Raw genomic sequence first — 27,524 nt, forward strand, 5'->3', positions numbered from 1 at the left:
AAGGCAGGGACTAGGGGATAGCCTCCTGAGGGCTTGGGAGGCAGTGTAGCAAGTTGTAAACAGGTTAATGAGCCATGCCAGGGCCAAGTTGAGCCCAGCCTGGGTGGGACTGCTGGGTAAGTTCTAAACATGGAGAAAGCCTGAGCCCTGAGCCCTAGACCAGCTGAGCTTCTGTCATAGAGGATATAACCACAGGCCTGATGCAGGAGCAGCAGCCCTAACCCCAACACTCACACCATATGCTTCACACTTCTTTCTGGTCCTCCCCTCTCCTCCTGTGACCCTTGGGGATTCTGCCACGGTGTAATCTGGTCCTCCCCTCCCTTTTCCTCCCTGCCAACTCAAGTGCGGCATCCTCCAGGAAGACCTCCTTATTAACCACACTAGCTAGTATCACTGGCCTGTCCCATCCTGAATGCCAGTTGTCACTTCACTGCTCTGGATCTCTTAGATGGTTTGGCCATTCAGCTGCCCCCATTTCCACCTGTTTTTAATCCTTGTGGGAAGATGCAGGCATACAGTCAGTGCTCAGGACATACACAGTGGATATTTAGGTATGAAGGCAACCTTCTCAGAGCCTCAGCAGCAGCTTAACAGAAGAGCAGAGAAGAGCTGAAGCTGAAATATGCCAACTGCTGATCTCTGGTCCATCCTTACCCTTACCTCCAAACCCACCCACCCCCCTACCCCCGCCGCAAGGTCCTGGACTGAAAACCCCCATCCCTGGCTTCACCTCCCTCTACTGTCTGCCTTGGGAGCCTCCATGTCAGCCTGTCTGTATCCTGTGTCCATCTCTCTCACCATGTGGGAACCTGGCTCTGCTGTGTTTAATTCTCAGATCTCCCCAAGTTCTCATCACCATAAGAAAAACAATACCCTTGCTCCAAAAGCCCCTGGTGACATTTTTGGATGCAGCCAGAAGCTGCTCAGCTTGCACAATGAACCTCAGGCAGTGTTCTTGCTGAGAAACCCCCCTTCCCGCAGTGCCATGTACTGCAATCAGGGCTTTAGCCCTCCTTCCTTTTGCTGCTTATCAGGGCAAGCAGAGGGGATGCCTGGGTTCCCTTTGTCCACCTCCCTCTGCAAGTTTTCATTGGTATTATCTGTTATCTAGCCCATCCCAGACATGATCTGAACTGGTGTAACCTCAGCTCTCAGCCCTTGCTAGGAAAAGCTCTTGGCACAGTCGCAAGCCAGATTCTGCTGGCCTCCCTCGCTCCCCATCTGTGTTGCCATCCTTCTGTGACTTCCGCATGGGCACCGGCTCCGGGAGGGGCAGCTGAGCCCGGGGGCTGCTTTGAAAGGAAGGCAGAGTGGGCTGGGGGCCGACAAGCAGCCTGTCTAAAAGTACCTGCTGTGGGTGTGCGCCTGAGCAGCATGTGGCTGAAATGTACATTTCTGTGGGCTGCTGCCCTGGGCGGTGGGGGCAGGGGAGAAACGACTCCTTTCCCCACTGATCTCTTGTGACAGATCTGGTCCTACCTGCTAGCCAAAAATGTTTGTGTCAGCTATGGAGGGAGGCCAAGGGGAAAACTAGTCCCCAAGTTGCCCCTTCTCACAGTGGAGATGGGGTAAGGATTCTGACTGTACCTGTCTCTCTCCAAGACTAGAGGATTCATGACAGAAAATATTTTGCAAATTAAGAGTGGCTCAGCTCTCCATAAATGCAAGTCACTGCCTTTGTCACTGTGATCATTTAGTTCTCACTCGGTGCTGTCCCATACCATATATCCCACGCCTCTGTTCCTCCCATTCAAGGCTGAGAGGCTTCTACCCTCTCTGCCCAGACAGCAAGATCAAGTGAAATGAAAGGACACTGGGACACAAGTCAGAGACCTCTGAACACGTGCTCAGCCCCAGGGGACACCACTTGTGTCACCACTACCAGGCTCTGAAGTCAGCCTGACAAACCCAGGCTTTATCACATGCTCTCGCTGTGGACAAGTGCCCTAACCTCCCTGCACTCAGCTTCCTAACTATCAGTGGGTAGTGAAAGTACTTGTTCTCCAAGCACTGGAGCAAGCATGGACTGAGGTGGTCCGGATTTCTCACCCAATACAGTGCCTGCCGCAGAGGAGATGCTCAGAACACATTATCCTGCACACCATAGCAAGTTCATCCTGGGCTGTCACTTGGTGGGATAGGTCCAGTTCCCCATCTTTAGCAGTGCAGACTGAGGCCACCTCTGACTTCCCACTGCTCACACTTCCCACTGGCCCTCTGGTTCACAGCTGAGCTGTTCATGGAGCAGAAACACCTCAAGGAAGCAGGTTTTTGCATCCAGGAGGCGGCAGGCCTCTTCCCCACCTCTCATTCAGTGCTCTACATGCGGGGTCGGCTGGCTGAGGTGAAGGGCAGCTTGGAAGAGGCCAAGCAGCTATACAAGGAAGCGCTCACAGTGAACCCTGAAGGAGTACGCATCATGCACAGCCTGGTGAGTCAGCCCTCCCACCCCACAATCCCTCACCCTCCTCATCCCTTATATCCTCCCTAACACATGCCAGCACCTTGCCACCTCGGTTCCCTGTATTGGGAGAGGCGGCTTCCTCTCTGCTCTCTGGAGAGACAGCTGTCTGCGGTGTAGGTACAGGTTGTTCCCCTCTCGTTAAGAAATACATTGACAGAAATATAGAGAGATTGGTTGGTATTTTGGGTGACTTCTTTTTGCCATAATGTTCTGTAAAGTGTTCTAGCCCCACAGAGATTTCATTGTTACTCCTTGCTTCCTTGCTCTGGAAGCTATTCCAGACTCTAGGCAATTCCTTTGGGGTGTTCTCAGACTCCCCACTATTAGGGCTTTCTCCATTTCAGAGGAGCTCTCTCTCCTTGATGAGAATGTTTTAGGGTGGGTCAAGTCAGACCTGATATAAGCACATTTTGAGACTGGCATAAGTATCCAGCAGCCCCTAGTCTTAGGGCATGAATTCAGAACTTGAGTACTCGTCACAGAGACCTCCCTGGAGAAAGGTTTGGAGGTCGGGAAATAGGATGTTAATGATCTCATCCTGGCCTTGTCCCTCTCCACCTGGGTGATGATAGGCAAGTCATCTACCTTCTCTGAACCTTGATTTTACATATGGATCTAGTAGAGATTCTGTGGTCCAGATTTTTTTTTTTTGTCTTTGTCAGTCCTGGGGCTTGAACTCGAGGCCTGGGCACTGTCCCTGAGCTCTTTTGCTCAAGGCTAGCATGTACTTACATGAGCCACAGAACCATTTCTGGTTTTTGAGGGGGTAATGGGAGATAAGACTCTCATAGGGACTTTTCTGCCCAGGCTGGCTTTGAACCTGATCCTCAGATCTCAGCTTCCTAAGTAGCTAGGATTATAGGCATCCAGCATTTTATTATTATTATTATTATTGCTTTAACCGTATAGTATAGTAGACCCTAGAGCTAACCTTTTCCTTCTGCCTCTTAGCTACCTCCTGAGAGCAGTAGCAGGACAAATGCCTTGTATTTGCCAAGCAGGTATTCTACAGCTAGTGATTTTTGGAAGATGATTTAGGAACCCGTGCTGGCAAGTCCTTCCCCTGCCTTGGTCTAGATTCTGCCTCAGATGCCTCCCTTTGATGAGTCCCAGCCATTAGGGTATCACTGAAAAAAAAATTTTTCTTTCTTGTCAGTCCTGGCACTTGAACTTAGGGCCTGGGCACTGTCCCTAAGCTTCTTTTGCTCAAGGCTAGCACTCTACTAGCACTCTACTACTTGAGCCACTACTCCACTTCTGTTTTTTTTTGTTTGTTTATGTAGTACTGAAGAATCGAACCCAGGGCTTCATGCATGCTAGGCAAGCACTCTACCCCTAGGCACATTCCCAGCCCAGGTATCACTGAAATCTGTCACATGGAGAACACAGAAGAATCAGGAGAATGGCTCCAGATGGCTGAATGGCCCCAGTGCAGGAGGGGTCTGATGTGTGCTGAGTTGGATTTTAAGTTATAACTCTTAGAAGAGCTCAGGGATATAATCACTAATACTAGTAAGGATGTTGCCAAGAAAATGGAAACCTGATTTGGGGAAGGGACTGAACCAAATTGTCTTTGTAAGGTCTTTTCCAACCCCAAGAATCTTTGAAAATAGAATAAAACAGATTCCCAGAATAAAACAGATTTCCTATTGCCTGGGTTCTGCTGGCTTAGGCCTGTGTGAATATTTAGCCCAGTTGAAGAAAACCCATTCCCATTACCATCATAACCCGCTCCCTTCCAGTGACTCTTTGTTGTCCTGGATGGATTCAGCAAATGTTCTTTCTCTGGCAATTCAAACATTAGCATCTCTGATAAATGCCTTGCCAGAGATCTCATCCAGAAACTGATTATAGAAGCAGGAGGGAGGATGTGGACTGGCATTAGGCCTGGAGCCAGGCAGAGATGTCTGCCTTCCACTGCGTTCAAGGATATGAGCCTGCCGTCTGAGCCCCTAAAACCTGGAAAAATCCAATAACAAGTACAATTTTGAAGTAAAAGTGTACCATTTTTCATTTATGCTTATTACTGTTTGTAGCTATTTTCTTGAAATGGAAGCAGTTTCCAACAGTGTGTTTCCATGGTAACTGAATAGCTGTCCAGAGTGGCTCCTGCAGATGTTACTGAAATGGTCCCTTTTCTCTTCCTGGGGTGCCGTGCTGATTTGATGAAATTGGAACAAGGCATTGCCAGGCCTGCCCACTTTTTAAAGTTCCCAGCAACCAGAGGGGCAGTCAGCTTCTGTGTGGGCAGCCTACTCCCTTTCTACTCCGTTTGTTCCTGCCAACATCCCACACATACGCATAAAGAATAACAAATTGCAGTCCTAGGGAAGATTTACTAAACATATTTTCCCAAAGATATGTGAACATTTTGGCATGTTCATCTCAAGTGTTCCCCAGTCTGTGTGTCTTCCCTTAACTGGCCTGGGATCTAATCCTGACTCTGGCCTTGATTTACTTGGGTGACTGATTTATGTGGGTAACTTCTAGGCTCCTTTTGAAAATAGATAATAATCTTCAGCGCTCCCAGGCCATTGTATTGTTTTAATCAAATGAGATGTGCATGTGGAAGTCTGCAATAAGAAGAAAGCAAGAGACAACACACACAATTGTTTTCCAGTCCCTCTCCACTGACAGACATTACTAATCAATCACAGCACTGGGAATAAAAAGATACAATCTTAAGCCTTCTTTTAAACATGATCAAGACATCAACTAGTCAGAGAGCTTGGTATATATACAAAATATTCTGCGGTTTTTTGTTGCTGTTGTTGAAAATAGAGAATGAGAGACACATCAGTTGTCTCAGTCTGGGGCTTAGTGCATCCTTAGAGAATTATTTAGAGAAAGGAACATAAGGGGAAACTGTCCCCACTGTGGAGTCATTGCTAAGACAGGTTCTTGGGAGGACATTAACCCCACCATTAGCATTATGAGCACATAGCCTCTGATAGGCACAAGGAGAAAGAAAATTGCCCCTTCCTTGGGATCTCAGCTACCATTATGCCTGGGCTGGAAGAATACCCTCAAGTCCTGGGTGATCCTCTCTGGTGTCTGGGAAGAAGGTGGAGATATTCCTAGTATGCTTTCCTGGTGCCAGATTTGGCTCTATAGCCTGTAGGGTGGAACTGGAGGCTGAAGAAAGCCTACTGCCGGTACAAGGCTTGGCTTTAAGGAGCCAGGCTTCAGATACTTATGAAAGAAACTTTGACCTAGGAACAGGTTCTCTGCTCACCCTGTGCTGCTTCCGTGACTGCCCTGGATGCAATGGGAGAGATTTCTTTGGTTCTAGTTCCATTCTGGGTATGGCTTAGGCTTTTCCACTAAATCAGACAGGAAAAAGACTCCCCTCTTTGGCAGTTCTGTTCTGGGAAGAGTTTTCAGTATGCCCACAGAAGCTTCTAGAGGAGATGGTCCATCAAGCCCTATTCCAGGGCAGGCTGCTGCCTACACCAGTCACAGTGCTTGGAGATCTTCAGAAGATCAACAAGCACAAAAAGAGCATGTTTTCTGCACAGAAGTCAAATCCCAGGAGCAGGTCCTGAAAGTGCCTTTTGACCTTGGCCCTTCATCCAAGCAGCTCCCACCCCCCTTAGCTGTGGTGTCCAGGGCTTAGCATCCTGGCAGAAGAATCTAGTTAAGGAGGAGAGGATCTTGAGCTGGGTGCCAGTGTAAGTTTACAACTGTAATTCTAGCTACTCAGGAAGCTGAGATTTGAGGATCACAGTTTGAAGCCAGCCCAGGTAGAAAAGTCCGTGAGACTCTCATCTCCAATGAACTACTCAGAAAAAAAAGCCAGAAGTGGTGCTGTGGCTCAAGTGGAAGAGTGCTAGCCTTGAGCAAAAGAAGTTCAGGGACAGCACCTAGGCCCTGAGTTCAAGGCCCAGGACTGACCAAAAAACAAAAAGGAGAGGATCTTGGGTCCTTCTCAAAATGATCAGAATTTCCCCTGGTTGAGATACTCCTCTTCAGAGAGCATCCAAAGACTCCTCAGGAGAAGGGGAGACATTGTCCAAAAAGAAATGGACTGTTGCTGGGTGCCAGTGACTCATGCCTGTGATCCTAGCTACTCAGAAGGCTGAGATCTGAGGATCACAGTTCAAAGCCAGCCCAGGCAGGAAAGTCCCTGAGACTATTATCTTCAATAAACCACCAGAAAACTAGAAGGGATGCTTTGGCTTAAGTGGTAGAGGACTAGCCTTCAGCTGGAAAGCTCAAGGACAGCACCCAAGCCCAGAGTTCAAGCCCTACAACTGACAAAAAAAAAAAAAAGGAAGGAGAGAGAGAGAGAAGAGAAAGGAAAAGGAAGGAAGGAAGGAAAGAGAAAGATACTGTTTACCTGGCTTAAGTAATTGTAACTCCTTTATAACAGTTTTTTAAAAAGGAGGAAAATGTATGAGCTCCCAAAACAATAAAACCAGAAGGAGCCTCCAGGAAGTCCTACCTCCCATTTTCCTTTAGCTCCTTCAACAGGAAAGAGATGCTAGGCAAGCCAGAGAACTGAGACAAAGTGACCCATGGCCTGGCAGCACTGAGAGCCTCCCAGGAGGCTGTTCTATTACTGTCATTTGAACACAGTGCAAAGATCACAGTAGGTTATTCGCCAGGCTAAGCTTAGAGCATTCCATGAAATAATGTGCTTGACTCAGTTTCCTACAGTAGAGAAGGAAAAAATAATTTTCCTCCTGCCATTCTGAATTTTTGGCCAGGTCTCCATAACAGGTCCAGTGCAGAAAACCAAAGCAGTCAGCGTAGTGACGTGTGTACCTCATGTGCATATGGGAAATGAGTCCATCTCAGCAGTGGCTCAGAGCTCCCTCTTAAACATCCGTAACAGAGCAGCACAATTTTAGAAAAGTAACAAAATGAAGGTAATTGAGTCTGTAGGGGCCTCAAATTGTGAGATGGCTAACAAGTGGACGCTAATGGTGGACAAGAGCTGGTTAGTGGTTTGCTATGTAGATGTCTGCAAAGCCTTCTTTGGCTCATAATATGGGCTGCAATTGTCTCCTGTGAGCAACCTTTGTCCTCCCTGATTCACAGGGAGAAGGAAGACTTCGTACATTTATTTGCTTTTAGGCAAAAAGTGGGGGGACAGAAGGCTTTTTTTTGGGTCCAGTCGTGCGGCCTGAACTCTGGGCCTGGGCGCTGTCCCTCAGCTCTTCAGCTCAAGGCTAGCGCTCTACCACTTGAGCCACAGCGCCACTTCCAGCTTTTTTCTTTTTGCTTATGTGGTGCTGAGGAATCAAACCCAGGGCCTCATGCATGCAAGGCACGCGCTCTACCACTGAGCCACCTTCCCAGGTCCCAGAAGACTTTTCTTGTGTCTGTTTTTCAGTGGCCTTCAAGTCAAAATAACCCTCATACCAGAGGCAAAGTTTAGGGTGTCAATCTCTGTGACCACTCAGCTCTACTAAAGAAGGCCCTATTTTTGGTCATAAACAGACTCATCCTTGCCCTTGCTATAGAGGAGTATAGACGTTTCTCTGTGTTCTGTGTGCATGAGAGACAGCGGCCATTGAGTTAGTGGCCGTAGGTGGTTGAGGCATTTGGAGGAGGATGGACACCTGCCCTGGGAAAGTCCCCAGAGGGCTAGAGAGTTATGTGTTTGGGAGACTGGACCGCAGGCTTTCCTCTGGCCCCCATCACAGTCAGGGGCACTCTGCAAATTTTGACCTTGGCAGTGTCATTCCCGAGGATGCAGTTTGTGAATTGGTGCCGCGTGGCCATCCTCTTTACTCTCCACCTGCCCCCAAAAAGCAAGGTGCCAACTTTGCACCCATCTTTCACTTGGCTGATGAACATAGCTGTGGCCCCCAAGCCTCTTGTCACCCTCTCCTGCCTGTCAGTCCCTGAAGACTGGGTTTCTCATGCTCCAGACATCCAGCAGGATAGCCCTGGTCCCAGAGGCAAAAAACATTAACTCTAGTTACAGATCCTTGTCCAGTGCTCTCCACCTGATGTCCCCAATCCTGGGGGATGGTGACAAAGCTAAGAAACAACCCTGTCCATCTTTAGGTTATGGGAGTGCGTAGGTAAAGGAGAGAGCAGCCTGCTTCCTAGGGATTTGGTTTGAGAGAAGAGGGGAGTTGCTGGCCATGTCTTGCATTGTTGACGAATCCAGAGCCATAGTGACAGGCTCTGGCAAGGCCTTATTTGCTGGCCCTGTGCTCTGGCCTATGGTTGTGCCAGGCTGGCTCACCATCTGTTTGTTGACTTTAAGGAGGAATGGTAATGGTATCCTGAGCAGCTAAAAAGCAAAGTTCAGTGCTCAGCATTTTGGAGGTCCCCGATGCTGCAGTGGGTGGCAGTGGACAGAGCAGCAGTCTCCGGTCCCTGAGCCTATATGCCTCACCTGCATATACCATGCATTTCCAGGGTCCAAGATGTGCCACCTGTACGGGCTCCTCCGTTTCGTGTCCTGTGACAGGTGGTCTGAGGGAGAACCTGGAAATCTTCCGGGGAGGGGGGCTGAGGGGGCTGGGCAGCAGGAGGGGAGATTGGAGGCTCCTTCTGCCCCTGTAGCTCCGCTAGGTGGAATACTGCTTCTGTGTGGCAAGCCAGCTGATAAGAATGTCTGGGCCCTCTGACTTCCTGGCAAGGTTGTTGTGTTGTGATGTCTTTCTTCACCCCTCATCAGTACTGCCTGAGTGTGTTCCTTGTGTGGTGCGGAAGTGGGAGGTGGGGGGTTCTGCAGGTTCCCAGGAGGGGGGAGGTTACAAGATATACCCCCCAACATCAGCCTTGCTGGGGTTTCAGAGGCCCCTCTCTTACCTCCCTTACCCTTGGACAGGCACTGGTTCAGATCACAGTGACAGTTGAGCACTTAATTTAGCTTCAGAATCTTAAGGGTTGCAAAGACTCTGTCTTGCTGTGTCTAGCGGTATAGTGCTAAACCCCTTGTTCAATGGGCTACTCCTCCAGACTGCCCTCCTGTTCCCTTTTGGCTCAGCTTCCTACTCAGAGAGGGCAGCTCCTACAACTGGGCCCCCCTCTAATTCCCCACTGCAAGGGCTCACCTCTAGAACCAGGACCACGAAGCCCAGCTACAACCTTCTGCCCTCACCCTGAGGGCTGGCTATTCTCCTAGATGGGCAGAGCTTCCAGCCAGCCAAGAACCTGACTAGTCCAGCATTATGAGTCAAGGCCAGCCCCATCCAGACCTGGAAAAGGAGTCCACTTCCTGGTGGTCCACAGACTTCAGAGTCCCTAGATGTGAGCACCTGTTAGTCAAGCAATGCTTTGGCCTCTCAGCCCAACCCTGCTCTTTTGAAGGTAGACATCTCTAGTCTGGCCAAAGGGGCCAACTTTGGTCTCAAACATCTGGTTTCTCAAGGATGCAGGAAGAGCTAGGGACAGGTATGGTGTCGGCACCACTGGGCACAGCTGCCTGCTCTGCTGGAAGACCCTAGCTAAGCTGGGCTCCCAGTGAGTAGCAAGCTTAAGGAAGAGCCTCTTTGAAAGCCCAGGAAGCCCTGGGGTCAACATGTTAGCCAGTTGTCTGGTGGGTCTGGAAGGATTTGTGCCTCCTCTCCCAACAGAGAAGTAGGGCCTGCCTGTGTGTCGCCCTTTACAGCAGCCCTGCTCCAGGAAGGATGTGGATGTGAAGGGCCAGTCCCCAGTCTGGTTGGACAGGTTGAGACTGACACACCTGAGAGAGCCTGGAGCAGCTCTGGATGGGCATTGCTCCAGGATGAGTGGAGGAGGATCTTCCTGTGTTCCTAAACAGGGACTCCAGGGACCAGAAGGCTCCAGTGGCCTCCAGCGGCCTCCAGCTGATTCCCTACTTCCCAGCTCGAAAGACTGTTACAGAATCCCAGGAATGCGCCTTGAGCTCAGAAAGAAAATTCCCAAAATAACTTCTATAAATACTTGAGGGCAGGGGTGGGGAACATGCAGCTTGGCCCACAGCTGGCCTACCGCTAGCACTGCTTCCCAGGGCAGAACTTCCAAAAGATGCTCCTGCCATCATGTCCTGCCTGCTTGGGGGACATTGTAAGGTGCTGAGTTGGTGGGGTGCAATCGCAGTAGCAAGTGTAAAAAAAAAGAGATAGCAGGACCCTTCCTCCCCACCCACACTAGAGCCATTACCACACTCTGTCCCTCCTGCAGAACCTTGCTCCTGACAGGGAGTCTCTAGACAGACTGGAGGACCAGGCCTCAGTGGGCCTTGGGTCTCTCACTGTCCACCTCGCTGCTCCTAAGAAGCAGGACTTGCTAAGTACGCTCCTTGGAGAACATCCAGGTAGGCACGTCTAGGTCAGGAAGCAATGGCCATGTCCAGGACCTTCCCACGAAACAATGAACTGCTGCACTGTGGAGAACAGAAACGCAGGCAGGAGTCAGGAGCCCGATTCTTCTCAGCCTGAGGCACAGGGCAAAGATGGGACACAATAGCCTTACAGTAGCCAAGTAAAACTCTAGGAAGTTGTATGGGTAAAGGGCTGTCATCTAGACAGATCAATGGGGCCAAGTGCCCCTCCCCTGAGATCCAGGCAGGGAGCCGAAAGTTGAAGATGAAAGTTCTGAGTACTTCCCTCCTAGCCTGATCCCTCCCCTAAAACTGTATCGGAGGCTGGGATCAGCCTAGGTTCAGTGCTCAGTGGCGGTCGACAGTTTACACACAGCTATCTGATCCCCGTGGGTAGACAGCCAAAGGGAGGACCTAAACTTGAGAGCCTCTCTGAGGCAGATAAAGGACAGGAAAGATCCAGCGGGGACCTTGAGACACCAGTTCTGCCATATCCCTAAAGACCTGTTGTTCCAGCGGGTGGGGCTCTGGGAGTGTAGTGCTGGGCTGCGGTACAGTACCAGACTGAGGGCAGAGCAGGTGAGACCTTGCATCTTGAGAGTTGGGGCCTACCCAGTTGTCAGGCAGCAAACAGCTCCAAGTTGCTACCAAACATGAAGGCTGCTGGTGTCCGGGGCAGGTGGCTGCAGATCCTGTTACAGTCCTGAGCCTCTGGGCCCCAGCCTGACCCTGGCCTGGCCTGGTGTCTCCTTTCAGATTCTAAGGTCAGCACCCTGGAGTTAGAGCCAACAGTACTCCCCGTCCCAAAAGACCCTTAGTTTATCCTGAAGACACTGCCCATTTACCATCTGTCTCCCCATGGCCATGGGTACAGGTTTTCAAGTCCAGGCCTTACAAGGCCTGAACTTACAGGCCTTACAAGGAAAGTCTGTCCCCATGCCCGGTTTACAGATAGGGACACCACAGCTCAGAAGTCAGCCATTTGCCATGGCCACAGTACTTACCAGGGGCAGAGTTGGCATTTCAGTCCATCCACAGTATCTGGCTGCCAAGTCCTGGGCTTTTTACACTATGTAGGCATGCTCAGGGGTCACTACAAACCTTCCGCGGTAACAGTCACACACACACACACACACACACAGAGTTCAGCCTGCACATACATCTGGACCCTTCCCAAACACCCACAGGATCAGGGGCTTTCAAACTTAGTCTCAGCAGTGGAATTCTTCCTTCCAACAAAGTGTCATGTGCATGGAGGCCCCATAAAAGCAGCTGAGTGGAGAGGCCACTCTGGGCCAGCCCTCTCTGGAAGCCCTGCTGGCCCTCCTCTGTCCTCTGTTGCTCCTTTTGGGCAGCCCTCACGGCCTCAAACCTTCCATTTTTGGTGCTTAATTTCAGTGCCTGGCAGCCATCTGCCAGCCTTCATTCCCTCCTCCCTGTGGGCCCTGTTCCACTGTGATGTGCACAGGGTCTGGCTCAGGCCATGTGGGCAGAATAAGCTTGGCCTGGATCCCTGCTGGCCAGGCAGACATTGCCCCTGATCCCAGACAGCCCTGACTCAGCGCTGCTTGCATCTGGCCAGTCAGGCCCCTGCCCAATGCTCCACCCTTCCCTCTCCCTCCCATCCCCCCTTCCCGCCCCCACTCCACAGCCGCTTGTGGTCCTTGGGTGTGGCCTTGCCCAAGGTCAAGTGAGGCTGCCATGAGTACAGTTCCTCTTCTCCTCCACCCCCTGGCCACCGGATCTCCAGCCAGCACCTCTAGAGATAAGCTTTTCCTAGGCTTCCTGAGCGCCATCTTTCTCTCTCGCCTAATTGGTCATGTTCCAAGATCTCGGAGAACTTTATGAAATCAGGCATGCACATCTTTCCTGGTGCATCTCCATAGCAACCAAAGGCCTAGCTCTGGGGATTTAAGAGAGGAGGAAAATGATCCAGCTAAAAATGTACATGGCCATCAGTAGGCGGGCAGCAGAGAGGGGACTCCAGAAGGCAGCTCCCCACCCCCCACCCTGGCTGCTCCCCTCTCCCCTATCTCTGCCTGCCCTGGTAGTCACTGTTGGAACTTTACCTCTTGTCTTAGAAAAAAAGGAGAGCCCTCCTGCTCTGCCATCTTGTTCTGCCTTTGAAGCTGGAACAAAGATTGGTGGGAAAGGTACAAAGCAGACTTTCTGGGAACTGAGGCCTGCTTCAGTCCCCAGCTCCTTCCCCAGTATGGGTGGGAGGATTGGTACAGAGTCCCTGTTTTACTTCCCAGCGCCCTCCCCCCCCCCTTAATAGTTTCTGTCACTTCTCCTATCTCAAACTTCAGGGTTGCACTTCCTGCCTGCTCCTGATCCCAGGGCCTTTCAACCCTGAGCCCATCCAACTTTCTCACCTAGCCACTACCTCTTACCCTGGCCATGTCACTCCCTCCCATGACCCTCATCTGCCAGGCTGGGCTGGGTACGTGGGGATGCAGTGCTCAGGCCCTAGGATGAGGGGCAGCTCCAGGCTGCAGGCAGCAGGGGCTTTTCACTGGGACCTCTCTCCCACTAGGTCCTCTCCACTGTCCTTCACCTACTGATTCATTTCCTCAGCACAGCTCTAGAGGAGGATTCTATAATACCATCATGTGCAGAGGAAGCTGAGGACTAGAGGGCTGTGATTGCCCAGGATCTCCCAGCTAGGATAATTCAAAGCCAAGTCCTGACTTGAAGCCTTGTCCCTTGGGGTTAAGAGGAACAGCTTCTGCAGCAAATAGGAAGGCTGCGCGGAAACAGGTTTGCATGGATATGGGGCATGGGGACTTGTCAGTGCCCGAGCAAGACCCCCCAGAGTTCTCAGCTGGTGGCCAGCAAACAAGCTTCTCCTGTGTTTCCTCCCCTTTCCCCCTGGCGAGGAGGCCCTCACTAACCCTGTCCTGTGCTTGGTTTGCAGGGTTTGATGCTGAGTCAGCTGGGCCACAAGAGCCTAGCCCAGAAGGTTCTTCGAGACGCTGTCGAAAGACAGAGCACCTGCCACGAAGCATGGCAGGGCCTGGGTGAGGTTCTGCAGGCTCAGGGCCAGAATGAGGCTGCCATTGACTGCTTCCTCACAGCACTGGAGCTGGAGTCCAGCAGCCCCGTGCTCCCCTTCTCCATCATCCCCAGAGAGCTCTGAGCTACATGGGTGCAGACAGGGCCTCCCAGCAGGGACAGGGATGGCAACAAGAAGGCAGCAGGGAACAGGGGTCAGGGAGGGACAGCGGCACGCAAGTGCAGAGCCCCCAGGAATACATCTCTAGCAAACACTTCTGTTAGCCTCAGCTCCGCTTCTTCTTACCCCCCACCCATCCTTCCCCTCAAGGGCCAGCTGGGCCCTGGTGCTGCTCATCGGGAGCCGGATGGACAAGCGTTACATCCAAGGCATCCCGTGTTCCTGGGACCGTGGCGTTGGGGAGGGGCAGAGGCCGTGTTTCCTCTGCCTTCTTTGTCTGTGCACCATGGCCCCCAAGCCCAAGCCTCCATCAGGACTCCCACATTTCCTAGCTTCGGACAAACTTCAGTTTCCATTCTGTACCAGAGATGAGCCCCATGTGCTTCCCCTGCCTTTGTCCTCTGGCTACATCAGGCTTTTCCTGGATTCCGTCCTTGGGGCCTTAGCTTGAATCTTAAGTGACTTTGCAGATTAGTAAGGACTGGTTGCTCCTGAAGCCTGGGCAGGGGGATCCTCATGGCTGTACTTCAACATCCCAGCCCCCGAAATGCTGCTGCCTGGCCGTTCCGGAGCCCCGCCCACGCCCAGGGTAGTCACAGACCAAGACTGCAAGCACCACCCAGAAGACAGACCCTGGGTTCCTGCAGGCTGTCAGCAGACAATGCCCAGCATAGCCCCTTTGTCTCAGGATGTCACTTGGCTTTTACTTTTTTTTCCCCTTTCTGTGTGTCTGGCCAGACACACTGAATCCCAGGCCAAGTAGTGCCCACGAGCCTTAAGCCAGCGGCTCTCAGGATGGGCTCTGGCTCCGAGCCAGCCATTTCTACCGGGGCCGAGCCACTGTGGGCCTTCAGGCCTTTCCCTATGATGCTGGTCCCTGTGTGGAGGTGGTCTCCAGGACTGCTGTCCTTAGAATACCATATCCACAGCTCAGTTTTTATCTTGGCTTTCCTGAGCAGCCCCAGCCTCACTGGCCATTTGGGTCCCCCCACAGGGACTGTGGTTAAAGACCTGAGGAGACTGAGGCTGCTCCCTCCTTTTGGCCATGCCATGCCCTGTCTGCCGGAGGCGGGGTGTTAGGGCCTTGGCAAGGCCTCTCCTTGTGGGGTGAGGGCATGCCTCAGCTTCCCATGCCGGTGGGGGCTGATGGAGCCCTGCTCCATGCCACGCTGGCTCCACACTGCACGCCCCAGCTGTCTCCAGATAGCTCGCGCCTCCTGGCCACGGTACCAAACCAAAAGGAACCACAGAGGACATGTGATCCTTTGCCTCTTGGTTGAAGTGTCTCTATCCAAGTGTATGGGTATATATAAATATATATATATATATATATTTGATAGAGATCTATTTTTTTTTCTGTTAGAAAAAGACTAAGCAAGCCTTGGGGTGCCCAAAGTGTCTGTGGTCAGATTTTGGTCGGAAAGGCACCCAGTGCATTCTTTAAACATTCCACCACAGAGAGCTGAGCTGAGCTGCCAACAGTGGCTGTGCAGACTGAATAAAAGTGTGTGTCTGAAGCAGTGTGTTCATTCTGCCCACTCACAGCCTCAGCCCCGAGAAGCCGCCCTGAGCTGGTTCTGGAGAGATGTATCATGCTCGAAGCACAGTGGGAGGAGGGAGGTGTAGGTGGGCTGGGAATAAGGGTCTGGCTCTCAGCTGGGGAACATGCGGAGATCAGAGCTGCGTCTTGGAGGTAGTAAGAAGAAACAAAGGGGTCTAGGCAAGGCTGTTATGGCCTCTGGTCTGTCCTTTAAGTGGGCCTGAGTCTCCTGCTGAAAGGAAGACCAGATGAAAGGCCGGGAGAGGCTCCTATCTGCATAGTAGGGACTGGCCTTGTCAGCTGTGAGGGACCACCACCAGGACTGGGGATCAGTTCACACTATGTCCAGATGAGTCCCCTCTGCTGAGAAGCCTTTAGCAGACATCTGAATGGAGAGGCCACATGTTCACACCAGTACACTATGTCTTACAGAAAACATGCACCAATGTTTTTTTTTTTCTTTTAATGGTATTGGAGTTTGAACTCAGGGTCTTGTGCTTGCTAGGCAGACATTATACTTGAGCCATACCTCCTGTCCCCCAAATTTTTTAAATAATATAAAGTTACATGTTTGTTGTTTTGCTTTTGTGTGTGCTGGTTAGACGGCTTGAACTTGGGGCCTGAGTGCTATCTATCCCTTAGCTTTTTCACTTACCTCCCCCTTTTCGACCATTTGCCAAACCTTCATTTCTGTTTTTTTTTTTGGTCCAGTTGTGGGGCCTGAACTCTGGGCCTGGCCGCTGTCCCTCAGCTCTTCAGCTCAAGGCTAGCGCTCTACCACTTGAGCCACAGCGCCACTTCTGGCTTTTTTCTTTTTGCTTATATGGTGCTGAAGAATCGAACCCAGGGCCTCAGGCATGCAAGGCTTGCGCTCTACCACTGAGCCATCTTCCCAGCCCTTCATTTCTGGATTTTACCTGGTTCCTTGGAGATAAAAGTTTCCTGGATTTTCCTGCACAGGCTGGCTTTCAAATTACAGTGTTCAAATCTCAGCCTCCTAAGTAGCTAAGATTACAGGCGAGAGTCACCATTGCCTGGCCAGAACCTTTTTTTTTTTTTTTTTTAATGCAAATTCTGGGAGTTTACCTGCATCCCCAGGGCTTTAGCCCTTGTACTTTGAAGACTAATGCTCTGCAGCTCTTTTTACAAACTCAGGACTGGTCCCCTGGCCCGTGGGGCTGGGCACCCTCAATGCCCTGTCTCCACAGGTCCTGACCAGCCAAGCTTTTCACAGAGCTTTTAGAATTCAGCTTTTTTTTTTTTTTACTGTCTTCTTTTGTTGTATACAAATGTAGTGACTATTTGTTATCTAGTTATTTGTCACACACATCCTAGCCTTCCAGTTTATGGACCTCAGAGAATTAAAGGCCACAGAGTGGAGAACAGAGTATAGTGTCTGGGGAAAAAGAGTGGAAAAGAGGAACCAACACTAGTGGCTCATTCCTGTGCCGGCTCAGGTAGGAAAGTCCACGAGACTCATCTCCAATTAAACCAGCAAACAATGAGAAGTGGAGTTGTGGCGTAAGTGGCACTCCCTCAATCACTAGTCTTGAGCCAGAGAGCTAAGGTACAGTACCCAGGCCCTGAGTTCAAGCCCTAGCAGTGGCACCCCAAAATAAAAAGGATGGAGGAGATGGGATGGCTCAGCCTTCCTGTTTCTGAGGAAAGTTTTGCCAAGCTGACTTTCCTCGGCAGATGTCAGAAAGTCGAGTAGTAGAGCCCTCCAGAGCCCAGGCATTTCCTGTGCTTACACCAGCCCTCAGCAGAGCGCAGGTGCCAGCTTGAGTCTGGGAACAAGACTTGGGACTTCCCTATCGTCTACCTTTCCAGATCCCACCCACCACTTTCCAGGACGTGGCTTCCACTTGTGTCTACCAGCATAGTCTTGGTCTGCAGGCACAAGCACCAATGGAATCTCAGCCGCTGCCACCCAAGCCCCCTTTGGGTACCAAAGTGCTCATTGTTGTATTGCCACCCCACCCCCACAAGTCTGATGTCATTGCACAAATAGTTCTTGGCCGGAGATAGCCTCCAGCCCGGGCTGCCAGCTCTTAATGATAACCCAGTCACAGGCTTCTGATGCTTGAGCACCCGTGGGAGTAGCTCTGTGCTGCCAAGCCAAGGATCCTGGGGGCAGCTCGCACGGCCCTGCCTGGAAAGTTTCTGCTGTCCTTTAAAATTTTCCTCAGGTGCTTTGAATTGTAAAGAACTGAGAACCCACTAAAGTAACAAGAGATAAGGGGACCTGCTGGCTGTGTGACTGAGCAAGTTAACATTTCTATAAAATATATTACATAAAATATCTGTAACATATCTATAAAAGGTCCCTGTTCTGTGGGTTATGATTATGAAGGTTGTTAAGTATAACACCTGGAGTGGCCACAGCAATGCCTGGCACATAGTAAATGCTCAATGAGTGAGCAATTCATTGCTGTTCATCTCTTTTCCCTGCTAGCTGACTGCTTCCTCAGAGATGTTATTCTTGTCAGCATTATCTTGTCCAGTGAGCCACACCCCTGCCTGAAATGAGGCTATGGGGGGGGAGGGGAATGTTTGGTTTTGAGACAGGATCTCGAGGCTACTACCCTTTGTCCCCAATTGGCTTCATACACAATTTCTGCACTTCCAAGTAGCTGGAATCACAGGCAATGAACAGCTGATTCTTTAGAGTGTCTGCTTGGTCCTACTTATGCACATGTGCGCGCCGCGCGCGCGCGCGCGCGCACGCACACACACACACACACACACACACACACAGGGCTGACTTACCTGAGTGCTTCCTGCTGTGCAGGAATGCATGGGAGATTCTTCCTCTAAGGTGAGTTAATTCTGGGAAACAGCAATAGCAATTCCTTCCTGCCTCAGGACTCATGTTAATAAGTGTTTATAAGTCTAGAGAAGAGACGGTTTTTTTGCCTTTTAAATTTAACACAATATGAGTGTTTTATTAGTTAATTATTTTAATTAGTTAAAGTTACTCATTGCCAACTCTGGGCTCTCCACCTCTGCTGAGCCCTGCTTCCGTGCACCTTAGCTGCCTACTGATGCTCGTGGATGGAAAAGGACTTCCATTGTGCAGCCTCCTGACAGCCCTCACAGGCTTCTCTCCAGCAATACCCACGCACCCACCCTTCAGCCTTCCCCCCCTCATCCCCATCCCCTAGTCATGGGGCTTGAACTCAGGGCCTGGGCACTCTCCCTGAGCTTTTCTTCTCAAGGTTAGTGCTCTCCCACTTTGAGCCAGAGCTCCACTTTTGGTTTTCTGGTGATTAATTAGAGATGAGTCTCACGGACTTACCTGCCCAGGCTTTTTTTTTTTTTTTAAATCTTTAATTGTACAAAGAAGTTCCCATTCTACAAAACAATATATGACTACAAGGTGTCTGACCACATTGTCACTCCGGGGCTGTCTTTGAAGCGTGATTCTCAGATCTCAGCTTCCTGAGTAGCTAGGATTACAGGCGTGAGCCACCAGCACCAGGCTTAGAAATGATATTTTCATTGACTAGAAATGAGAACTTCAGTCCTGTGCATTTAACAGTGGAGATAAATGATCACAGGTTTTGTTAATATGTACAAACACAAATCTATATAGTATAGGTGATCTAGTGTATATACACACCATATAGTTTATGCTTAAGCATAAACACAATGAGATTAAATCAGGACAAGAGAAAATGATGCTTTTCAAGAGACACAGTGAATCAGCAGGCATGCTGGCTGCTAGTGTAACAGACTGACTTTACAATGAACTTAGTAAGAAGGCAGACACTCTAATTACACACATACACACACCGAAGTTCAAAGTACCTGGTAGATGGCAGGAGGGGAGGGGGAAGACATAGAATAAGACACACATATACTAAGCTACGTGCCAGTGGCTCCCATCTTATAATTCTAGCAACTCAGGAGGCTGAAACCTGGAAGATCAAGATTTGAGGACAGTCCAGGCAGACTAGCTCACTGGACTCCATCTCCAGAATAACTAGCCAAAAGCTGAATTGGAGGCATGGCTCAAGTGGTAGAGCACCAGCCTAGTGTAAGGCCCTGACTTCAATGCATGACAAGAAATGCACTCATTACCTTGCTCGTGTGATTGTAACCCCTCTGTACAGTATTTTCACACACACAAAAAAAAACTTATTTAAAAACAAAAAGGAAAAAAGGAGAGCAGGGGGCGGGGGGAGGGATAAACCGAGTTGTATGTGAATATTGCCAAGCTGTATATGCCATACTTGCACAAGACTGGCAGTGCAGCAGGCTTGTTATCACAAGCTAGCTCCTCACTAGACAGTGGGGGGATTTCTGCTCCATCTTATTCTTCAGGGAACACTGTTGTATACAGTCTGTCACTGACCAGAACGTTATTTGGCAGGTAACTGTACTCATCAGATTGAATCCATACTGTTCTTGGGAGTCCTGTCAAGCCCCACATGACCCTACTTTAATGCCGATGACCCAACAAAGTATTCATGGGGACCTGATCATAGAACTGGAGAAACCAAGGCCACATAGTGGATAGCCTGGGCACAGCGGCTATCAGTGCTGCTGCAGGGGCAGCCTGGGCCCCGTCACTCAGACAAACTCAAGAAAACAAGCAGACTGATTGCTCAAACCAGGACACTTTTGAAGGTTAACTAGTAATTATGCTGGGCCTATTCCACAAAAGTGGGCAAGATGGTCACCCAATCGATTGTGTTTCTATGGTCAACTATCCCCTAAGGAACAGACAAAATAACATTCTAAACAAAAGAACTTACTAAAACTCCCAAGTAGCTTAATACCAACGTGGTTTTATTTTATAAACCAATTGTGTTGTTGAAGAAGAGGCCGTGTTCTAGGCCCATTTTGGCTATGGTTGGGGACTGTTTGGGGAACTGATCGGAAGCTGTGTAGGCTCCTGGGCCTGGGGTTCTCTGAAATAGAAACAGAGACCAGTGAGATAATGACGCCAAAATCCAAGGCACCTCTGGAGAAGGCCACCCCCACAGCTTACTTTCTCCCACAAGCCGCTCCCTCCCAAATATGCCCTCCGCCTCCAGCTGACCCAGCAGCAAGTGGCTGCAGAGATCCAATCCTGCTTCTGGCAGCTCTCCAAAGCTGAACTGACACCCAGCCCAGCCCCTGCCCTACTCCTGTCCCTGACCCAGTGTGGCAGGGGATGTATTTCTCAGACCAGTCTGTGGATACCAGGGTCAGAAGCATTCTCAAAGGAGTCACATTTAAATGTTATGCTTTCATTTAGCTGAAAAGTTTGAACAGAATAGGGTGTGGATTATTTAAACAAAGCTTCTCTCTGGAGCAATAAAGTATAGATGTTCTTGTCACCTCATCACAGAGTGACATCACCATTTCTTATGCCTATGCGGTAGGCACATATGCATTCTTTACACTTAGAAGGCCTTTTTAGGGGCTGGGAAGGTGGCTCAGTGGTAGAGCGCGTGCCTTGCATGACTGAGGCCCTGGGTTCGATTCCTCAGCTCCACATAAGCAAAAAGAAAAAAGCCGGAAGTGGCGCTGTGGCTCAAGTGGTAGAGCGCTAGCCTTGAGCTGAAGAGCTGAGGGACAGCGCCCAGACTCTGAGTTCAGGCCCCATGACCGGACCCCCCCCCAAAAAAAAGGCTTTTTTATTTTTGTTTTTATTTATTTAATTTTTGGTGCTGGTACTGGGCTTGGACTCAGGGCCTGGGCACTGCCCTGGCCTTATTTTCTTTTTCTTTTTTTTTCTCAAGGCTCATGTTCTACTAATTGAGTCATAGCTCCACTTCCAGCATTTTACTGGTTAACTGGAGATAAGACCCTCACAGAGTTTCCTGCCTGGGCTGGCTTCAAATCACAATCCTAAATTTTCAGCCTCCTGAATGGCTAGGATTATAGTCATGATTCACCAGCACCTGGCCTAAAGCCAAAGGAGTTTGGTCAAAGACAAGGGTTTCAGAGTGTGGCAGGCCTGGGTTCAAGCCCTAGCCTCCCTACCAATGGCTGAATGCATCCCCCAATCAAGGAAGAGTGCATGTCTGTTAATGACAGTGTCAGGCTCACAATACACAGTACTCTCCCAGGTCAGCCACAGCCTTCCACACATTGTTATCGGCTATTCTGGTTACTGATCGTGTCTGCTCTACCTTGACTTGCTGTCTCTGCAGGAGACAGAAGAAACTGTTACCCAGTGGAGCAGAGCAGTCAGCCTGGGCAGACGTCATCACTGCCTGCAAAAGCTGCTTTAAACACAGGATGTTTGGCTTGCCAAAAGCAAAGGAGTAGCCTGGAAATCTAATCAAGTCCTGGCCACGTGTCAAAGGAAGTAGAAGACTGTATTAATGCTATTATTGAAGATGTAACAGTCTTGGAGGGCCAGCCCACGGAAAAGGAGGCTTAAAGGGCCTAGAGGCTGCTTGTTTGGGTGTGGTCGTGGTCATCTTAAGAACATCCAGCTCAACCTCCTAATCCCAATTTTCTGGTCACCAAGTGACCTTTCTGGTTTGTCCTTGGCTGCCATGAAAATTTCCTATAAGAGCAGCAACCCCAAACACCAGGTCATCCTTGATGGATGCTTACAAATTTAATAATGCACTTTTTGGCATCTTGCTCAGTTTCCTGGAAGTTTGGTTAGTACCATGCAGTCTTCCTAAGAATGCTCAGTCCTGTGGGCTTTGGCAAGCATCTGTTTCTTCATGGCAGTGGTGTCGTTAAGGTGTGGTGTCACTAAGGTGTGAGGATCCTTGGGCTTTTTGTTATCAGTCTGCCTCCAGTTTTACCAGCCTGGACCTTCACAGTGCTCCATCACATACAGATCCCATGATCTCAACTCTGCAGTCCAGATGCTCTGGAGCAGAGATTCTGAGAGCCATGGCCTGGGGCTCCACATGAGCCCTTAACTACCCACTGCCCCCAATTCTCTTTCCACGTTCTTTTTTTGTTTTTTTGGGTCCGGTCGTGGGGCCTGAACTCTGGGCCTGGACTCTGTCCCTCAGCTCTTCAGCTCAAGGCTAGCACTCTACCACTTGAGCCACAGCGCCACTTCCAGCTTTTTTCTTTTTGCATATGTGGTGCTGAGGAATCGAACCCAGGGCCTCATGCATGCAAGGCAAGCGCTCTACCACTGAGCCACCTTCCCAGCCCCATTTTTCCACATTCTTGACTCCTGATGAGAGCACATTTTCTTACAGGCAAAATTTGTATCTTTTTTCCCCTAACTACCTCAAATGAGTCCACAGATCACTGAGTCTCAGCATCTTTCAGACTGGATGCAGACTGAAAGTATGAAGTTGTGGATATTAAAAGTCTATTGGCATCAAAAAAACTTTTTATTTCTTTCCCTTTTTGACCATACTAGGTTGGAACTCAGGGCCTCACACTTGCTAGGCAAGTGCTCTGCCTCTTGAACTATGCCTTGTCAACCCTTTTCACTTAAGTTTTTTTGTTTTGTTTTGTTTCCAGATAAGGGTCTTGCATTAGGGGCTGGGAAGGTAGCTCAGCGGTAGAGTGCATGCCTTGCAAGCATGAGGCCCTGGGTTCGATTCCTTAGCACCACATAAGTAGAAAAAGCCGGAACTGGCACTGTGGCTCCAGTGGTAGAGCGCTAGCCTTGAGCTGAAGAGCTGAGGGACAGCGCCCAGACTCAGAGTTCAGGCCCCATGACCGGCAAAGAAAAAAAAAAAGAGTCTTGCTTTGGCACATAATCCTCCTATCTCTGCCTCCCATGTACCTGGAATTACAGGTATTTAGGGCATACCTGTAATGCCTGTCTTAAAAATATTTTAAGCCAGGCACCGGTGGCTCACTCTTGTAATCCTAGCTACTCAGGAGGCTGAGATATGAGGATCACAGTTCAAAGCCAGCCCAGCCAGTAAAGTCCATGAGACTCTTATTTCTAATAAACTACTCAGAAAAAGCCAGAAGTGGTGTTGTAACTCAAGTGGGTAGAGTGCTAGCCTTAAGCATTAAGAGGCTCAGGGACAACACCTCGGCCCTGAATTCAAGCTCTAAGATGGAAAAAAAAAAAAAACTTTTAAGAGGTACTACTTTATCATCGTTTTTGGTCTTCTTGGAGCTTTTGAGGCACTATATCCCCCCAGAAGAGCCTATCTTGTTTGTAAATCTCTGTGGACTTGAGCCTCTTGCTGCCTTCTGTGTGCTTTCCTGAGTCCTGGGTGTGATGCTTGCTCATGCGTTAATGGTTCCACTTGATTCCGTGGGTTCCCAGAAATCACACATCTACATGAGGAATAGCAGTTCTGAATGGCTGGAGGCAGCTATGCAAGCATGCTCACCTCAATCCGTGAACGGTGTCTACTCAAAGCAGCCAGGTCAGAATAGCAAAGGCAATTCTTGCAATATCTGTCTTCTACTGACTCATGATCCAGCCAGTTTTCAAAGCCTTGGGTCACCCTGAGTCTGAAGCTAACCAAGGACTTCTAGACACTGGAGCTGCCTTGACACACCATATGAGTTTCCTCACCTTGCCTCGCCCACCCACAGGAGGTGGAGTTATAGGACCTACACCTACGCCACTTCTTTCAGAATACTTACAGAACAGCTGGGCAAGAATCGTGGTACCTTGGATCGAAAAGAAGATGTAATGAAGCTTGCTGAAGGTATTTTTAAGTTATATTCACCTGGTCCCGGGCCTTCACGCTGTAGAACATTTTTTTTTCAAGTTTATACTAATGTTTGATATATTTTAAGGCTTTATTTGTCTTTCACAACTAAACATATGAATCAGAAATAAACATATGAATTCATGCATGCTAGGCAAGTACTTTGACACTGGGCTACATCACTAGCTTTCAAGGTGGGTGAAAACCACCATATATTTATTATTTTGAGCCATTCTACTTTTAGACATTCATCCTAAGAAGCAATGTGCACAAATACTTAGCAATAGATATTCACTGTAACACCATGTCCAAAAGTGAAAGATTGGAAGTAAATGAGAAATGATGTGTACCTGGTGAAATAAACTGATTTTTCTACCTAGCCAGCCACTGTTATGTCTGTAAAAATAGTTTTTAAAGACATAAAAGCCATCCCCAGTTAGTAAGTGGAAGACACAAACTTAAAAATAAATAGGTACACAAGCCAGGTGCCAGTGGCGCAACTCTAGCTACTCAGAAGGTGGAGATTCAGAAGATTAAGGGCAAGCCTTGATGGGGGTAAGTGAAGGGGGTGTATTTGTTTGAACTCTGCTGGGACATATCTGCTGTGCTGCAAAAATAAATAAATAAATATAACAACTGGCCCATGCTGATTTAATTAGAAAAGACAAAAACACCCAATGATTAGTGGTAGCTAAACTAGCTCACTGTGAATGCAAGTTAACAGCAGGAAGTCTCTTTCCCCATTTAACGTTCTGAACCATGACTGTCCTGGGGTCTAGGGACTGCTGCTGGGTTGAATGTGTTAGCTCCTAGTAAGAAAAAGCTTCGTTGTCCAATCTGCAATCCTGACACTTGCTGTGTGCAAGGTATTTCTGCCAGGGATTCTGGTAGATGTTAAAAACATCTGCACAGGGCCTTGGACTTCAGGATGCCTGTGAACTAGCTGTAAAAATAAGGACAAAAATTCTGTAAGGGTAATAATCGAATAATGAAAACATTTAAGAGGAGTGGTCCCAAGTGGAAGGGCTTATAATGAATTGGCAATGAGAAGAGGCCAGGAGGAAGGGGTACAAAAATAATGTCCTCTTGCTTTAGTCAAGTCATGGATGTCTGTTGTTTTGTCTCCAATATCCCCTCCCTATTCCCTTGGATTAGGTAAGGGTAGAGCCTGTTGCTCCACTACATACATATAAGATGGGCAACTGATCCAGTCTGACTGGAAAACCTCCTAGTCCTAGGGACTGGTCCAGGGACAGTCAGATGATCCTAATTGCCTTTTTTACATTCACCTGGCTGAGCAGGCAAGATGTATATAGGGCTTGGGGAGAGTTTCAAAGGATGCAGGAAAACAGCACCCAAATGTGTTATGGTTAGGTGCACCCAATGAATGCCTCTTGCTATGGTTTGAACGCTTGACCTCTTTGAAACTGGTGTTGAGATTTAATTCTCACTGTGAGGTATTAAGAGAGTAGAAACTTAATCTGACTGTGATATTAGGAGGTAGGGCCTTTGGAAGGTGATTAAGATTAAATGAGGCCATCAGGGTGGGATCCTAACCCAGTGAGACTGAGGCAGACACCCTGAGCTAGGATGCTCTCCCCCTGTAATGCCCAGGCCACATGAGAGCAGCAAAGAGGCCACACCAGCGACAATCTTACTGAGGGAACCACCTAACCTTAAACTTAGCAGCCTTTGGCACTATGAATGGAAAAAAAAAAAAGCTGGAAGCAGAATTTAAGTGGTACAGTATTAGCCAACCAAATAAGCTGAATGAGAGGTCCAGTTCAATCTCCTGTACTGGCAAAGGTGGGGGGGGGAAGGAGGGTCAGGGAGGAGAAGTGGGGAGGGATAGGAGAAGGAAAAGTAGAAGAGGAAGGGGTGGAAAGGAAAAAGGAGGAGGAGAAAGAGGGAGAAAAAGAGGAAGAAGAGGAGGAAAACTTATCTAAGTTTGTGGTATTTAGTTATAGCAACAGAAAACAGACTAAGTCACTAACCCATCTTTACATTTTTATTTTTTGCTAAAGCTAATTTGGGAAGAGTTTCTGTCACTTGCAATGGAAAAGTCTTATTTCATCCTTTTCCCCCCTGTTCCCAGCCAAGATACTATTATAAGAAAGAAGCTTAGCAAATGCTTCATACTCACAGCTGGACAGCAAAATATGACTACTGATAATGCCATTGCAAAAGCTGCATAGATTTTGTGTGTGTGTGTGTGTGTGTGTGTGAGAGAGAGAGAGAGAGAGAGAGAGAAAGAGAGAGAGAGAGTCCTAGGACTTGAACTCAGGGCCTGGGCACTGTTCCTTAGCTTTTGTGCTCAAGGCTAGAGCTCTACCACTTGAGCCATAGCTGTACTTCTAGCTTTTGGGTAGTTAATTGGAGAAAAAAAAATCTCACAGACTTCCTTGCCTTGACTAGCTTTGAACCTTGATCCTCAGGTCTCAGCCTCCTGAGCAGCTACAATTACAGGTAAGACAGCACCTGGCTTGATTATTTCTCATTAAGAAAATTATCAGAAGAGATATTTTTCTAAAAACTCCTAGTATACCTATAGCTATATTTGAAATGTTACATTTTCCAAAAATGTTACCTATAAGTGAAACTTGTCTTTGAGGAAAATTGAAACTGGGACCTACTTTAATCATCTTAATTTCCAGATTCCATTCAGGCAAAAATCAATTTTCTGCTTTATTCACTCTGACCAGGTTTATTAATTATTTTCTGCTCCCTGTGGAATATCAAACTGTCAGCTTAGTTTTTAATTGAACTAATTCCTTAAATGCAAAAACAGCTGTGCTGAATTAGCATTCTTCTCTATGGTAGCATTAAGGCATAGTGTAGCCACAGTTTGTATCACTCTTTTGAGGACTCTTCTATTAAATGTGAACAAAACACAAATCACATAACGATCATTTGTATATGTATTGACTCTTTCTTGTTTCTCTACTGCCTTCCCTTTTTCTTTATGGCGCTATCAGGTTTAAAAAACAAACAAACAACTTCAAATATTTCTCAAAATATTTTTTACAAATATTTCGTAAGCCGGTCATTGGTGGCTCACACCTGTAATCCTAGCTACTTATGAGGCTGAGATCTGAAGATTGTGGTTCAAAGCCAGCTTGGGCAAGAAAGTCCATTAGACTCTTTTTTTCCCTAGTCCTGGGGGCTTGACTCAGGGCCTGGTCACTGTCCCTGAGCTTCTTTTGCTCAAGGTTAGCACTCTACCACTTGAGCCACAGCACTACTTCTGGCTTTTTCTGTTTATGGGGTACAAAGGAATCAAACCTGGGGTTTCATGCATACTAGGCAAGCACTCTACCATTGAGCCACCTTCCCAAGCCCCCATGAGGCTCATCTCCAGTTAACCACCTGAAAACCACACATGAAGCTGTGACCCAAAAGTGGTAGAGTGCTAACTCTGAGAAAAAGTGAAAAGCTCACAGACAATATATAGGCCCTGAGATTAAGCCCCATGACAGACAGACAGACAGACA

At 48.8% G+C, this 27,524-nt stretch overlaps 2 protein-coding genes across 2 annotated transcripts in view; one reads left to right on the forward strand and one right to left on the reverse strand.

Moving 5' to 3' along the window:
* The window catches only part of Ttc7a (tetratricopeptide repeat domain 7A), a 118,878-nt gene extending 104,402 nt beyond the window's left edge, over positions 1-14,476 (forward strand). The window contains exons 19-20 of the mRNA XM_013017953.1: positions 2,232-2,434; positions 13,636-14,476. Of these exons, the coding sequence (XP_012873407.1) occupies positions 2,232-2,434; positions 13,636-13,857 (425 nt within the window). The 3' untranslated portion in view covers positions 13,858-14,476. The remainder of the gene's footprint in view (positions 1-2,231; positions 2,435-13,635) is intronic.
* A 5,756-nt stretch (positions 14,477-20,232) lies between these two features.
* LOC105986809 (chromosome unknown open reading frame, human C2orf61) overlaps positions 20,233-27,524 on the reverse strand; it is a 32,604-nt gene continuing 25,312 nt past the window's right edge. The window contains exons 6-7 of the mRNA XM_013017908.1: positions 23,966-24,070; positions 20,233-20,349 (exon numbers count right to left, since the gene is read on the reverse strand). Coding sequence (XP_012873362.1) covers positions 20,233-20,349; positions 23,966-24,070 — 222 coding nt within the window. The remainder of the gene's footprint in view (positions 20,350-23,965; positions 24,071-27,524) is intronic.

Source organism: Dipodomys ordii, unplaced genomic scaffold (assembly GCF_000151885.1).
Source record: "Dipodomys ordii isolate 6190 unplaced genomic scaffold, Dord_2.0 Scaffold37, whole genome shotgun sequence".
Taxonomy (NCBI): Eukaryota; Metazoa; Chordata; class Mammalia; order Rodentia; family Heteromyidae; genus Dipodomys; species Dipodomys ordii.